Source organism: Rhinichthys klamathensis, unplaced genomic scaffold (genome assembly GCF_029890125.1).
Source record: "Rhinichthys klamathensis goyatoka isolate OS25496 unplaced genomic scaffold, OSU_Roscu_1.1 h1tg000523l_1, whole genome shotgun sequence".
Classification (NCBI taxonomy): Eukaryota; Metazoa; Chordata; class Actinopteri; order Cypriniformes; family Leuciscidae; genus Rhinichthys; species Rhinichthys klamathensis.
Genome location: NW_026607002.1, coordinates 941,254 through 957,160, shown reverse-complemented (window position 1 = coordinate 957,160; position 15,907 = coordinate 941,254). Strand labels below are relative to the sequence as shown.

Genomic DNA, 15,907 nt, shown 5'->3' with positions numbered 1-15,907 from the left:
TCAGTGTTGTGTAAGAAAAAAAGCTAATGCTTTTAAAGGAATGTATTTTCTATTGGGTGAATATGAATAGTGTTCAGTACATCTTTGGGTGACCTAATGGGGATATGACAAGCAGAGTGCATATAGAAGGTGAGCTTCTATTTATCTTAGCTTCATGTTACCCACACCCAATTGAAGTTTGGTAACTAAAAAAGTATTGATTACAAGTTTGAGATGATTGCATGATTGAAATGTTTATGTATAGCTTGTATTGGCTTAACATTGGTTTTAATAAAAAAAAATGTTTTGTACTCAAATTTGTGTGTTTTTATAATTAATTAAGTTAAAACAAGGCATTATTTTAGATCATGTTAACTTGATACCCAAATTCAAAGACATTACTTAATTGAAATTACTATGTTGAACCCACTAATGGGGATAAGTGAACAGAATGCTCATTAATGAGTACACTTTATTTTGAACTTGCATAGCAAAGTTGAAACAACAATAATTGTATAGTCATGTTGACTCGCAGAAGACAATTCACAGCTTAACAAGAATCAAAATAATGAGTTAAAACAATTCATTAATCCATTTTGTTTTTACTTGAAATTTTGAGGCAGCTGCTTAACTTATGATTTTAAGTAGAACCAAGTAGATATTTTTTACAGTGTAGGGACTTTAGCCTTTAAATATCTTTGCTGCATGCGCAGTCTCCTTTCTAGAACAGCCAAGAGCTTTCTAGCCTCGCGGCAGCAGCGCCTTGCATCGCTCATAGACCTTAAAACTGTTCAAAAAATTCAAAAAACAAAAATTGATCAAAAAACGTTGGTGTGGATGGATGGCGGACAGATGATGAGTTTTGTGCTGCGGTTCCGTTGCGGATGAAATAATAATAGCCCATCCGCGCATCTCTAATACGAATGTAATGCTATGTGTCATGGAACATTGCGCTCCCCAACTCGCGAAAAGGGATTTGCTCCATCTTTTGATAAGTTTGTTCAGAAAACCTTGAATCCATGTAAGACACACTATCATTAGAAATAATCCATGTCATTAGAATCAATGAATCCATATCATAAGAGACATGTTTTTTTTTTGTTTTTTGCGGTGATGACGGTGACGAGCTCAGACCCGCGGTTGGAGTCACGTGACCGCGGTATTGCGGTAATGCGGTAACCGTCCCAGCCCTAGTCACAGCGCTGCTCTGAATAAGATCTGTTGACCTTCAGAACAGATTTGATGTATTTACAGCCTAATACAACACTGTAGGCCTGTAATGTTGCCATTTTAGCATAAACAATATCTGCAAAGTTATGAGAGATAAAAACATACTCCGTCATTTTGTTCATACAGATCATTAAACCTGCAAAGTATTTACTTATATTTGTATACACTCGCAATAAAACACAACATTGTGCTTTTGTCACACTATAAACTCTTGTCAAACTGTAACCTACAACTGTCACACACACACACACACACACACACACACACTGTTTTAAAAGCAAAACATATTTATCCAACTCCATTTCAAAACAGTCTGTGGGTCCCATCTTTTGGACATTCATCATATTGCATTGGTTTTCATTTCTTGTCCTCGGAGCACTAATCTTACACATTCTACATTGATTAAAAAATCGAATGTGCTTTAATGGTAGTATTATTTTATACAGAAATCAATTATTTAGAATTCAGATGAGAATAATGTTACATTGTTAATTAATAATGTTAATTAAAATTAAGGAAAACAAATATATTGATCTGAAATATAGCAAATTAATTTTAAATTAATTCAGGTACAATTACCAAACATATCGCAAGGTCTTTTTGTCTTTTTATTAATTTAATTAATAAACTAATTATATTGTTAGTATATAATTATACTAACTATTGTCAGTGCACTACAAATAAACTGGTTCTATGCCTTTATTAATAAAACTTATTTAAAAAATACAATGCCTTCTTTTCCCTCCATTGTACCGAAATCATACTGAACCGTGATGTCTGAACCGAGGTATGAACCGAACCGTGACTTCTGTGTACCGTTCCACCCCTAGTATCGTTACACCCCTACTCGCTATACATTATCCCGCTTATTACATGGCTACCTACCAAATAAATCAATAATTTGACCCAACATATTGATTTAAAAAGGAGTTTATTGATTTAAAAAACGATTGTATTCATTCCGCTAAAGAAAATAGTCCGTTCCGTCTCTGAACTGCGTCCATGGCAACGCTCTGTTTTTCATGGCAACGGTGTGTTACACTTAGCAACGGTCTGTTATCAAGAAATAACAGACCGCATTCTTCATTAGAATTCAACCAAGCCATGTAATAACAAGCTATAATAAGAAAACAATGACACATTGCTATGATGATTCAGATGCACGTAAATGCCCGACGACAACGGAGGCGCCTGTGGTGTGGGAACGACAGCGCTCCAAACAGTTCTGGGAGATCTTGGTTCAGAGACACTTCACGGAAACCCTTTGGTTGAAGAATTTCTTTGCTTTGTCCACTTACATCTGTCTTTGTTGACACCCGCCATGTGTGCGCTAACAGAGCGGAAATACTGGGCGGAAATGAACTAAAACTTCTTCTTCTATGTTTTGTGGCGTGTTGCAACCATAAAATGAAAAACTTAAAAACTTAATCGCAATTCATTATTTATTCAGCGTTTCCATCAGCTTTTATTGCATAAGCCTTATATCGATCAAGATAAAATCCGATGAGACCGAACGTATTTCATTTGAGTCGATATTCAATCGAATTTTACTGTTTCCATAAGGCATTTTTCATTCGATATCACTTAATTCTGATAAAAACGTGTGGATGAAAACATAGCTTCTGTCCTCTTTGCTCCGCGATTTTTCTCTGCGTGAGAAAATGGATGTGTGGCGTGAAAGCGTGTGAAAAGTGTCAATTGCGTGAGTCTCAAGCTGAATGTGTAGAATTTGGCAGCCCTGCTTTTCGAAGGGGGATAAATCGACGGCAGCGTTCCTCCTTTCGCCATGCTTCTTCTCTATGTGAGGATTGCCGCATACACACAGTGCTTATACATGTGGGGATTGTTTACATCAGAGGGCGCACGTGTTTTGCGCAGCATATACGCAGTGTTTTTTAAGCGGTTGATGGAAAATAAGCTAATGCGTGTTCTAAAAATCTAAATTCGGATCTATTATTTTTCACGGTATTTTGAAGTGCCCGCGATAACAATATCGTGCATATTTATTACCGCGATTTATCGCATTACCGAATACCGGCAAATGTCTCCAGGACACTAACACTGCTTCACCTTCTGAGTCTCTGTAATATTGTCTCTGATTCATGCAAATATGCATTTTCATATATCGATTAACATATAACAACAGAACATCTTTATAAAAAGTCACAATATACATAAAAATACAGAATTTCTCACATACAGCTTCTCATCAGGTACTTTCCACAAATTAAACAAATAATTTTAATAGACAATTGGATTACAATGTAGGCTACATTATTAATAATAATAATAATATGTATATGGCATACAACATTCATATATGATACTCTGCCTAACAATTTAAACATGTACTGTTTCCCATGTCTTCAACTCTCTTAAACTTCTTAAATTAGCTCTGGAATTAGCAATTAGCAAATGTGTCAGCAAAAATAAATGATCTCTATTTACACACCATTAGCATGAACACCATATTACACTTATTCTTGTGAAACACATTCCCTTTTTTAAACACTGTCACCCGTAACTTCTGAATCTTATTCTTAACTGTTACATTAGTTATCAAAAGCACAAATCATATATGTAAATTCACTCACATTTCTGTAACCGCGTGGTCTCTGCCATCAGTTTAGCATTCACCAGTTTCATACGTGATACACACATGGTTAACTTGAACTTTTAGACATCTATATACGAACTATTTACACACTTCAACGAATGTCATTTTACATTTTTCACAGCCATGACTTATACTAAATGTATTTGCATGACAATTTGTTTATATCATACCTGGTAAGGGGAGATATTACAGACACGGAGCAGCAGCTTCACTATCTGAGTCTCTGTATTGTTTGTCTCTGAGCAGCGCGCGCGTCCGCAGCAGGGGAACAAGTCTCAAGGCAAAAGTAATCAAATAATCGATCGTCCACAGGCAAGGAATATCAATCGCCATTAACCAAAATCATGAATGACAACAACATATTCTGGTGAAACAAATTTTTTTTTTTTGTCTTTTCTTTTTTAACAACTACATTCCCACACAAGAGATTCACCGATTATCTTGACAAAATATGCTAATCAATGACTTAGTTAAGTCATTGATAGTTAGATAGTTAACTCCACATCAGCTACATAAATTCATCTCTAACAATGATGGAGAGACTCAAGAAGAAGTGACAACATGTAGAATGCAGCGGAACTGGATGGTTTAACTAGTATGGTAAAAAAGTTTTTAAAATATGCGTTATATTTATCTGTGTGTGAGTGTCTTAAAGTCCCCATGAAATCAAAATTGACCATACTTACATTGTTTGCCTAAATTGATCGTTTTGTGGTGAACAATTCATCCATGCAAGTCAATCCACACAAAAAAATTTTTTGGCTTCGTAATCTTTAATCAAATTTTGAAAATGCCCCTCCCCTCTGCATTGGAGGACCTTGCCCGATGACGTAGGCTTTACGATTTGGGTGTCTGCTTAACATCCATAACCACGCCCCTCCAACTGACAGTAGACAGACTGAATGAAAACACCTACTTTTCTAGATCCAATCAGGTGCTATTTGGAAAAAAGCCACGCCCACTATTTTGCCTCATTTAGTATTCCGTTTCTCTCGGAAATACGTCACAACACTGGAGAAAAGTCGTTTGCAACTTCCTTTAAAACTTGCTGTCTCATCTTTGGACCCTGCATTACCTAAGATTTCTTACCTGAAACTTATTTAAAACATAGCATGACAACACATTTGTACAATGTAACCGATGTATCGTATCTTAACCTCATGTTATTTTTCCTCTATCTTTTTTTTAAATTCGTTTTCAGCTCTTTGTTAACTCTTCTTTTCTCATTTGTATTCTGATGACATATTGTTAATACATTTTTGTATGTTGTATAAACACAAAAATCCACACGAGATACGATTTTTTCGCGTCCGATCCAGTGGCGGTTCTAGAGGGGGGGCCAGGGGGGCCAGTGCCCCTGTGACAAAAAGCTTGGCCCCCCTTGTGGCCCCCCTAAATGTGGGGTTTGAAATCATTTTTACAAAACTGTTTTTTTGCTATCGTTGTTATCGTTGTATGCGTATTATTTTTTCTATTTATTATTCTATCTTTGTGGATTTGCATTTTCACGTGACAATTCGCATCACATTCCCGGGAATCGCGGCAGAATAACGTCTGTCTCCTGCACGCGAGAGAGGAGAGAAGGAGAAAGTTGGTAAATGTCAGTTCAGTTGTAAGTTCATTCTTTATGTGCGTATGGGGTGTGCGATGTGTATTGTCTATTATGATATTGTAATCATTGTTTTAACTATGTACGAGGCACTGTGAGGTGACATCGCATTTGTCTATCGTCCTTTCACTGCTGTGTGCAGTTCATAGGTAGGCTATGTCCCCAAATTAGTTTTTGTCTTATATTTATATCATATTATGTTCTTATATTAGAATATCACATCAGCAAGGGTGCAGTTTTCCCGTGCACAATTGCAACTGTGATATTTATGTTATACAACAGTTAAATTAACAATAAGTTAACATTGGGAGAACTTTTTAGACACAATATTGTCAATATTGTTTGTTTTCCCTTTATTTCGCCGACTAGAATTTCATAATGAAACCGTAGCAGAGTCTCAATGCAACACAGCGATGATTTATTGACTAGTCTGAAATCCGCGTTTTGAACGAATCACTTGCTTCTTTCCCGAATCAGCCGTTTGAACAAATCGGTTGAATGAATGAATCCCTCTTACAGGGACTTGCCGCCGCCTACTGGCGGTTTTAGTTTCAGTATCCTTTAATTAAAACGTTAAAATTAGAAATCATTTTATATTTAAATATTGATTTTTAAAAAATCTCATAGCTTTATTTATGCTATTGTAAATGAAGTGTAAATATATTAATGCCACTTCTGTGTCACCTCTGCACTGCAAAGATGGATTTTGATTGAATTAATTAATTTGACTGGTAGCAGTGGTACTGTATAATTATTGTATAATTAAGGATTATTGTATAAATAAGTATAATTATTGTATAATTTGAATGTTAGTATTTGACATAAAAGGTGATGCATAACTCTAAATAAGTTTAGAAAAAATGTCCATATATAGGTGAAAATGCCCCTGGAAATCAATTTAAGGTGGCAAATATTGCCCCTTAATTAAAAAAATTATTTCTGTCACTGCTGTGAACTGACCATATAATATGAAAAATATGAATATCTTCGTGAGTCAGCTGTCAACAACAGGCCTAAACCAGCCATGGCACCAGCACAAAAACACAATCAGTAAAATATCATCTAATTATTATCAACAAAACGTTGAAAATATTGAAATATATTTTTGTCAATATTGCACACCCCTAATGTACGGTATTAATTTTGATTTCTTTAGGTCTTAAAAAGCCTTAAATTTGACTTTAAAAAGTGTGCAGGAACCCTGTAAACGGTTAGACGTAGTTACCTAGAAAGTCAGTTATTTTCAGTAAATGAATTAATAAGGTTCTTGGTCCCCATTGCTTTTGCTCTATAGTTCTCAAAATGAAGAGAAAGAAGGACATCATGTCTATTACAGTTACTGTGACTAATACTGAATATGTAATGCAAATGTAAAAATATAATGGAAATGCAAATACATTGTTGAATGATTATAAACACGGTATTTTGCCTGTTAATGCCTGCAGCAGTGCAGAAAATGATAGGACAACAATAAGGTCTAAATGTAACTGGCCCCTCTAACAGTACAACTGGCCCCAGCTTGGCCCCCCCAGTTGAAATGGGCTAGAACCGCCACTGGTCCGATCTGAGTCACTTCCAAATGTGGTTTTAAATCAGATATCCGATATCTGGACATTCAGGTCTAAAAACACATATCCTATTCCCCTTTGAATACCAAGCTACTACAAGGCGAGGATGAGAATTATTCACAAAGATACACTGTAACTGGTTTGTGTAATTTGAACAGTAGCTTACTGTTACAGTAAGATACTGTAAAAGGTGTATACAGTATGTTACTGTAAACAGCAAAGGATTGTGGGAAAATATATGGTCACTACTGTAATAATCCTCTACTGTAAATCCATTTACAGTGGGGAACCTGCCCGCGAAAAACTGACCAATGCTGCAGTTGCTGCAACAATCGGTTTGCATAACCAAAGAGTTTCTGTATATATTTTTTTACATTACATTTACATTCATGCATTTGGCAGACACTTTTATCCAAAGCAACTTGCATTGCATTTAAGTTTAATTTATTCATTTTTATTAAGTTATTCATTCCCTGGAAATCTAAGCTACATGAATGTATTGTAAAAGAATGAAGCTTTAATGATTTGAATGTAATGGATTATGAGGTCATTATACCATACCTGCAGGTGCTTTCAGAATCAGATGTGGTGATTTGATTTCCATTACACGAGAGTAGATGTTAAAACTTCATGCTGATTTAACATGAAATTTCACTTCCATGAAAACATTTGCAACTATTTTGAAATTATATATATATTTTTTCTAATACTTATAAAATCTGGGGCTGTGATTATTTTTTTATTCACATTAATCACATACTGTGCCTATTAATTAATCAAATAAATCACAAGTTAATCACACATCAAATTTGGCAAAATTTTGAGCATTTATCACCGAGATTTAAAAAAATCATTATTGTGTTACAACAAGAAAAGCATAAAATATACATAATAAAAAGTAGCTTTAGAAAGAAATTTCTTATTTCATTCAACATAGAAGTTTTAGGCTATACAACGACCATGATTTTTTTTCAGAACCTGCATCTGAATTGGTAATTAGATACATTTACAGACTGTTTATTGCAGCTCAGAGGCATGAATGCATTTACACTGCAATTACAATTACATAAATAATGCCATTAGATTAATGGGTTTATAATGGGTATTAAAGTGATAGTTCACCCAAAAATAAAAAGTCTGTCATCATTTACTCTCCCTCATGTCAAATCAGACATGCATCACTGATTTTCTTCTGTAGAACACAAATGAAGATTGTAGGGGAATTTACAGTTAAGACCTGAGGACCAGATGATGAATGAAGACCAGGCTGCGTTCCAGTCCACTTTTAGACACGCACTTGCGAACTTCCCTAAGCACTTCCCCTCGGGGGAATCCCTGCCGCCATTTTGAAGTGCGTTCCACTTCGTGAAGTGGACGAGGGAAGTTTATATGGACAGACACTTGTTCCCTTGATTTTGACTGAGGGAGCGAGTCTACTTCATATGTACACTTCAGGCAGCTCCATATACCACAATGCAACACAATTGTGACGTCACCGCAGATCTCGTCTAATCACCACCACCACAAACAACTCTGATATATTAATTATATATATTTTTAATTTAAAACAACCCAAACACACCTATATACATATGGATGCTGCATTAAACAAATTCTTAAAGGAAAAAAAAATTTAAATAATAAATCAACTCCATGGCTGATTCCAAGTGATCAAGTGCTTAGGACGTTCCAATTCAGCCAATTGCAGTTTCCGCCAGTAGTGGGCACTCGTGCAACGTAAGCAATGACGTACATCCGAGTGAACAAGACACAGGGAAGTTAGCAAGTGAAGGGCATAACGATTTTGGACTGGAACGCAGCCCAGGATTCAGAGATAAAATCAATTCGCCTTTGGCTAGATTGACCAATCACAGCGTAGCCAAGAACGAGCTCCCACAGAGGTCCGACACTTTTTCACAGCGCTCCATTGACTTTAACACAGGCGTCTCTTAATATTTTTGTTCTCGGCAGGCTATTACCGTCGTAGTTTTATCAAAAATATGGTTAAACGTTGTGCCTGGGGCATTTGTAACACAGATACGCGTTTCCCAGAGAGGTTGGAGGGGGGTGTGCGCTTTTTTCCCTTCCCAAAACCGAAGTCAAATCCTGACAAGTGTCGTCTAGCACAAGCTGCTAACAAATACAACGTTATACTCGCGTAGTCCGTTTGCTTTGTAATAACGATTATAGAAGTGAATAGAGACCTACCCAGCTTTGCATGAACAGTGTTGCTCCTTGATATTGTTAGTCCCAGCCTCCGTCTCCATTAGTAGGATATGCGGTGGTTCATTTTTTGCCTCTATTTGGATGCCTTGTTGTTCCTTGCGTTTCACCTGTATGTCGTGAATATAGCCTTCAAACGTGTATCGCAGCCCCTTTTGCCTACTTCTATCGGACACTTTATTTGCTGCTTTATAAAAGTTTGATAAAATTTCAGCAGGAAGAGCTGTCACAGCATAAGCCATGTTCATACCAGAGCCCAGATGAAGTTTGTTTGTCGGACGTAGCAACAGTAACTAAGGGGGGCGGGGCTTAGCCAAAGGCGAATTGCAGAAAATGTTCCCAAAACATACTGATACTATATAATTTCTCTCAGTAAGAGGTTCAGACAATATTCATCATTATTCTCTAGAGATATAAGATGTAAAGTAAAGTAAATGCTTTAAATAAGAACTGGTCATGTAGACGACCCCGGTGACCTCAACTGTCGGGGTCAACTAGAATAGTCAATGTTGGGTGTCTCTCTCACAAACATGGAGAAAGCATGTTCCAGTGAACAGACATGTAATTCTATAACAATGTTAATCTCATAAGCTTGAAGAAGTCATTTAAATAATTTAATAGAAGGATAAACTGATTAATAACTTGAATACAAATCACTCAAAGGATATACATTGCAGAATCCACCCCTTCACCATCAGTGACCATATTGTGTAGGAACCATGAGAAAATCAAACTTATTTACCTGAGAGTTATGGTTCAGATTCAGAACATTAACTTAACACTTTCTGGCAATGCTTTTTCATGAGTGTGTAAATTGGATAAACTGGTGAAACTCTTCCCATATGAAGAGCACTGGTGCGGCTTCTCTCCAGTATGAACTCTCTCATGTGTTTTCAGGTGTCCTGACTGAGAGAAACTCTTTCCACAGTGTGAACACTTGTACGGTTTCTCTCCAGTATGAACTGTCTGGTGTTTTTTTAAGTTACTGGATCTAGTAAAACTCTTCCCACAGTCAGAGCAACAATGAGGTCTCACAGTAGTATGAATACTCTCATGCTCTTTCAAATGATGCAGTTGTATAAAACTCTTTCCACAAAATGAGCAGACATGAGGCTTCACACCAGTGTGAACTTGAAGGTGGGTTTTAAAGTTTGATTCAAAAACAAATGTTTTATCACACTGATCACAGCTGAAGGATCTCACTCCAGAGTGACGGCGCAGATGATCTCTGAGAACGTTTTTCTGGGTGAAACTCTTTCCACACTGAGAGCATGTGAACGGTTTTTCTCCAGTGTGAATCATCATGTGCACATTTAAGTGTCCTATCTGAAAGAAACTCTTTCCACACTGAGAGCATGTATAAGGTCTTTCTCCGGTGTGAATCCTCATGTGTATCTTAAGGCTTGTTTTATGTATGTAACTCTTTCCACACTCAGAGCAGGTGAAAGATCCTTTAACTCCAGCACTTTTCTGTGTGAAATTCTTTTCTGTCTGTGTAATGATGTTTCCATCTTCATTTGTAAAATTATCAGGTTTACGAACTTGTTGCTGTTTGTCTTCATTTACTTCCATCGGGTCTAAAACCAACCATGGTCCAGTTAGAGACAGACAAATAATAGAGAAAATCAGGGAGTCCAAATTTAGCACAAATCTAGTTTACTACTGAGTCTAGTGTCTAGTTATATATACATATATATGTGAGTTTTCATCTTAATGTTCCTCACCAGTCATTAAAGAGAATGAAGGAAAACACCAACCTATTTGTTCCTCTGTATCTTCATCTTTTATTCTGCAGGGTTCTTCCTTAATCTCCATCTTTACAATAGTATGTCCGTAGTTTCTCCTGGAGTAATTCCTCCTGCTTGCTTCTTCTTCTCCTGTGGGAAGATGGGAATATTCCCCAGCATTTAAACTCTCATGAACGGCTGTGGGAGCTTCACTGAAGGAGTGAATTGTGGTCGTTGTTGCTCATTTAGCAGATGATCATCACACTTAAAATCACTCGAGATTATCCAGCTTTAAGTGTTTTGATCAAACAGTCGTTTAGAAACTATTTAACTCCTCTAGCTGATTTTATGTTGCTCTTACATTAGATATGATTTACATGCATTAAAAACTGTTTACCAGGTTACATTACATAAAATTACAACACAACTCTCAAAATCTTCACAAATTGTAATGTGAAAACCCTGCCAGTTACGAGATTACGTTTCACGAGAGTAATGAACAACATCAGTCGATTCATTTCGATTAATTTCTGAGTGATTCACTAAATTAACTGACTCGTTTAATCGTTTGGATTTAGATTTCTCCTAATAAATGATAAAATGAATGTACTCACAGTCTGATAACAGCAGATTTAGAGCTGAATGAACGGCTGTGTTCCACTTCTCATGTTTATGTTCCCCTCCCTCGCTCACTTCTCTTCTTCTCCTAGACTCGGATGTGTGTCATTGCTTCGGTTGATCGAGCGCCTCTACTGGCGGATAACAGGAAATACGTCACTAAAGTGAAAGTGAAAGTTGCTCATTCAAAGAGATGCCAAGATATTCTAGCTGATCTTAAAAAGTTAAAATTCGTAATGAAATATAATAGATCTTTGTCTGTGTGATTTTTCACGTGCACATTTGTTTCCTTTATGAAAAAAAAAAAAAAAAAAATATATATATATATATATATATATATGTAGGCTATATATATATATATATATTAGGGCTGTCAAATGATTAATCACGATTAATCACATCCAAAATAAAAGTTTTTTTTTTACATAATATATGTGGGTGCACTGTGTATAATTATTTTGTATATATATAAATACACACACATGCATGTATATTTAAGAAAAAAATATTATTTATATATAAAATATTTGTAAGCAATAAGGTACGAGAGGCTGTGCTGTATCGTGAATAACCCAGGTGAAAAATAATTCTATTAAAAATATACTTTAATAAAGTGTACTAAGTATATTTTCTACATTTTGTACTATTTTCGTCAAATCCAAGTATAGTTAAGTGTATTAAATTATGTATTAACTTCAACTTAACATCTATTTGACTACACTTCAAGTGTAAATAGTATACTAAAATGGAACAACTTTTTTTAAACTTCAAGTGCACTAAAATACACTAATGAAAATCAAGATTTTAGGCACACTTACAGTACAATTGCATTGTATCGCCATTCTAATAAAAATACACTTAAAAAGGCATTGCAGTGCAAATTATAGTTGTGTTTAAGTACATTTTGTGCATACTGCTATCATACTTATAATTACTATAAACTATGTTAATTTGGTATGCCTCTGTAATATTTCAAGTGATCTACAAATGCCCTTCCTAACTAAATTTAAAGCTTTTAAAGTGTCCCACTATGACAATAATAATGTTTTTGAAGTGAATTTCAATTACAATCTAAACATCATAGACACGTACTTTCAGTGCAATGTTATTATACTGTAAGGTAGAAACAAATTGTTTGAAGTATATTTTATCTGTACTTTTATCCCCATTTTGTTATACTTAAGCATGAATGTTGCTATTACACTACAAGTGTATTATATTACAATTCAGTTCAAGTGCATTAAATCAACAGATTACAAATTGCATTTTAGAAAAGGATCTTTATTATTGACACAAAAATAACATACAAAAGCAGTTATTGGCAAAAGGAGGAACCTTGAACAGTCGACTTTCTCTGAAATGCCGGGAACAGAACAATGGCGAACAACATACTACACAATGCACATCTAGCTCTGACTTGAATTACTAGAGGCCTTGTAGCTCTCATTGTTGCACTTCCTTCGTAGAAGGGCCCGGATCTCTGCCACCTCGGTGTTGGGGAATCGCTCCCTCACTGCATCTGTGAAAACAGGAAAGAGGGCATGAATTAAAACAAGATGTATAACATTGAAATAGAATCATTGATGGTAATGGATTTGTCAATCAATCATGACAATGGATTTGGGTTCATAACTATGACATTACTGTACCTATAATTGCATTTGTTTTTTCTGGCTCAAGCTGCTCCTTCAGCTCGCCTTTTTTTCCTTTCCCTGTGAGGGTTGCCTTGGCCAAAGTTTCCCTGCCAAACACCAATGTGGCCAGTTCCTGTGTGAAGAGGGACATCCTCCTCCCACTCAGCCTCTGATAGAGGCGTTTTGGGACTTGCACTAATGAGTTGCCCAATGACACCTGTGAAAACACACAAGCAGATTAAGAAAAAAGGTAAATTACAAACACTTCTCTATAGGGCAGGTTGGCACGTGTCTTGGTTTCAAGTGTTTTAACACAAACCGTACCTCCACGTACGTAAGATTAGTAAGATTTATTGTGTGTAGGTTTATTGCACCCAATCATAACAAAGACAAGGATTGGTTTGAAATCATACCATGTCTTCTTCACTGCCAGTGTGACTGCCAGTGTGCGGTGATTCGCTTTGGCTGGAAGTCATGGAAGACGAAGGTGAATCTTCCATTTTGTTTAGGACTGTTTTTAGGGAAGACACCAGTCCTGGTAGCTCTAAAATAAGGATATAGTATAAAAAGGGTCAGTATCACATTATGACACAAAGAATAAGTATCACATTGTGACACAAAATAGCACCTATTTAAATGTCATTTTACAACAGCTACATTGGATTTAACTTTTATTTATTTCTGATTGGATGAGGATCCTTACTCATACTTTTCACCGCTAGCATGCATGTCTGACATGAATGTTCCACTCACTCAAAGGCCTCGTTTACACTGCAGGTCTTGATGCCCAATTCTGATTTGTTGCCTATATCCGATTTTTTGGACCGTCCGTTTACACGTTCTTTAAATTGTGACCCATATCCGAGTCATGTGTTTACACTTGACTGAAACATCGCGCATGTTTAAAGGGGTCTTCTTGCACAGATGGACGAACGCGCAGCGAGATCTCAGGACTGGTGGGAACATACAACACGATCTCATGAAAGTGAATATAGCACGAATTTTATTTCTCGTGCCATTTATAGGCTACGCCAAAAATAGTTTTTGCTTGCATATGATACGCACTGTAAACGTGCGTATTTAACGCCATAAACTGCGTATCATGCACGCAAAAACTATTTTTGGCGTAAATGGCACGTGGGGGGAAAAAAATGTGCAATATACGCACTTTCATGAGATTGTGGCGGGCTTTAACGAGGCGCAGTGGGTCTGAAATTTTAGGATGAGCAAGCCAACCTTTGATATGTTGTGTCAACGTGTGTCCACATTCCTCTCCTATGACAACACAATGTTTCGTCGGGCCATCCGTCCATCATCCGCAGATGCGCATCTGGGGTTCTCTCGTCATTAAACCGTGGAGACGCAGCCTAATGCCTCGGAAAATCCGATCTGCCTGTTTACATGACAGTCGCATTGGCACATATCTGATTTATTTCCACATATGAACGAGGCCTGAAACCGATCTCGAAATATCCGAATGCATGCGTTTTTTTCCTGTTTACACGGTCATAGAACACATCCGATCTGTGTCGCATATGAGTAAAAAATCGGAATTGGGTCACATTTCACTGACAGTGTAAACGAGGCCAAAGTGACAGGGCAGTAATTCCATTATTGAGTATGAAGATGGAGTAGGGCGAATGTTCAGTTTAGCTTGTGAAGTACCATATACCCGAATATAAGACAAGGTTTTTGTCCTAAAAATAGGCTGAAAAATGGGGGGTCGTCTTATATTCGCGATATAGACAAATCACGGGGGGAAAGGGAGAAATTACTTGCCAAGCATTTCCGTGAGCTACTTTATTTGTGTATAAAGTAAAACAAAATTAAGAAAAGTTACAAAACAGACTTAGAATGGGCAGTTTAAACGTTTAACATATTTGTAAAAGATTATATTTCAAAAGTAGGCTACCTCAGACAAACAGGTGAAGCGGTCCGCGCGAGGAAACATCACTGTAGCACGTGCTCTTCACGTGCAAAGAGCGCGTGACAGCCTCCCTCCAGGGCGCGCGCGCCTCTCTATCTATATATATATGTGTGTGTGTGTGTCTCTTTTCCGCCCAAAAATAAGTCTGGAAAAAATGGGGGGTCGTCTTATATTCAGGGTCGTCTTATATTCGGGTATATACGGTATAGAGAAGCAGAGGGTTCCCAAGTTAAGTCAAATGTAAAATTGCATTACTTTCCCAGACAAATTTTTTTTAACTTCCATGACCAACTATGAATGGTGCAATAAACTAACTGACCAAAGATTTCAAAGCACCCTCGTAGCGTTCAAGCATCTTTTACTTTTTAGAGTGGGAGATGAATAAATGGTCATTGAATTTGAAAGTTGGGTTAACCACAACTGCTCAAGCAAGCAGTAAAGCTAATAACCAGATATACACAAATTTTGTGTGGAAATATATTTGTATTAATGTATTTTGGCAAGACAATTTTAAACTGCTAAAACAAAAATCCCTGATATTCATGACTTTGCCCCAAAAAATAACAAATTTCCTGACTATTCCTGAAAATCCATGATATTACAAAAATTCCATGACCTGAGGGAACCCTGCAAGCAACTGCTGCAAATTCGTCTGTAAATAAGACCATATAGCCTGTCTCACTGGACCCTTCTCTTGACTGATATGTTGCGATGCTTGGCAACAGAGAATGGAAGATTACAACTATTTCTTGAAGTGGATGAAATAAATAAGTCT

General features: G+C 36.6%; 2 protein-coding genes across 3 annotated transcripts in view; one reads left to right on the top strand and one right to left on the bottom strand.

Annotated features, from left to right (window-relative positions):
- The window catches only part of LOC130073045 (gastrula zinc finger protein XlCGF7.1-like), a 471,752-nt gene that overhangs the window by 406,306 nt on the left and 49,539 nt on the right, over positions 1–15,907 (bottom strand). The window contains exon 3 of one of the 2 annotated variants that reach the window (XM_056238441.1): positions 10,984–11,103. The exons of the other annotated variant lie outside the window; for it this stretch is intronic. Within the exon in view, the coding sequence (XP_056094416.1) occupies positions 10,984–11,103 (120 nt within the window). The remainder of the gene's footprint in view (positions 1–10,983; positions 11,104–15,907) is intronic. 2 annotated transcript variants of the gene reach the window in all.
- The window catches only part of LOC130073057 (gastrula zinc finger protein XlCGF8.2DB-like), a 154,058-nt gene that overhangs the window by 117,430 nt on the left and 20,721 nt on the right, over positions 1–15,907 (top strand). The gene's annotated exons all lie outside the window — the stretch shown is intronic.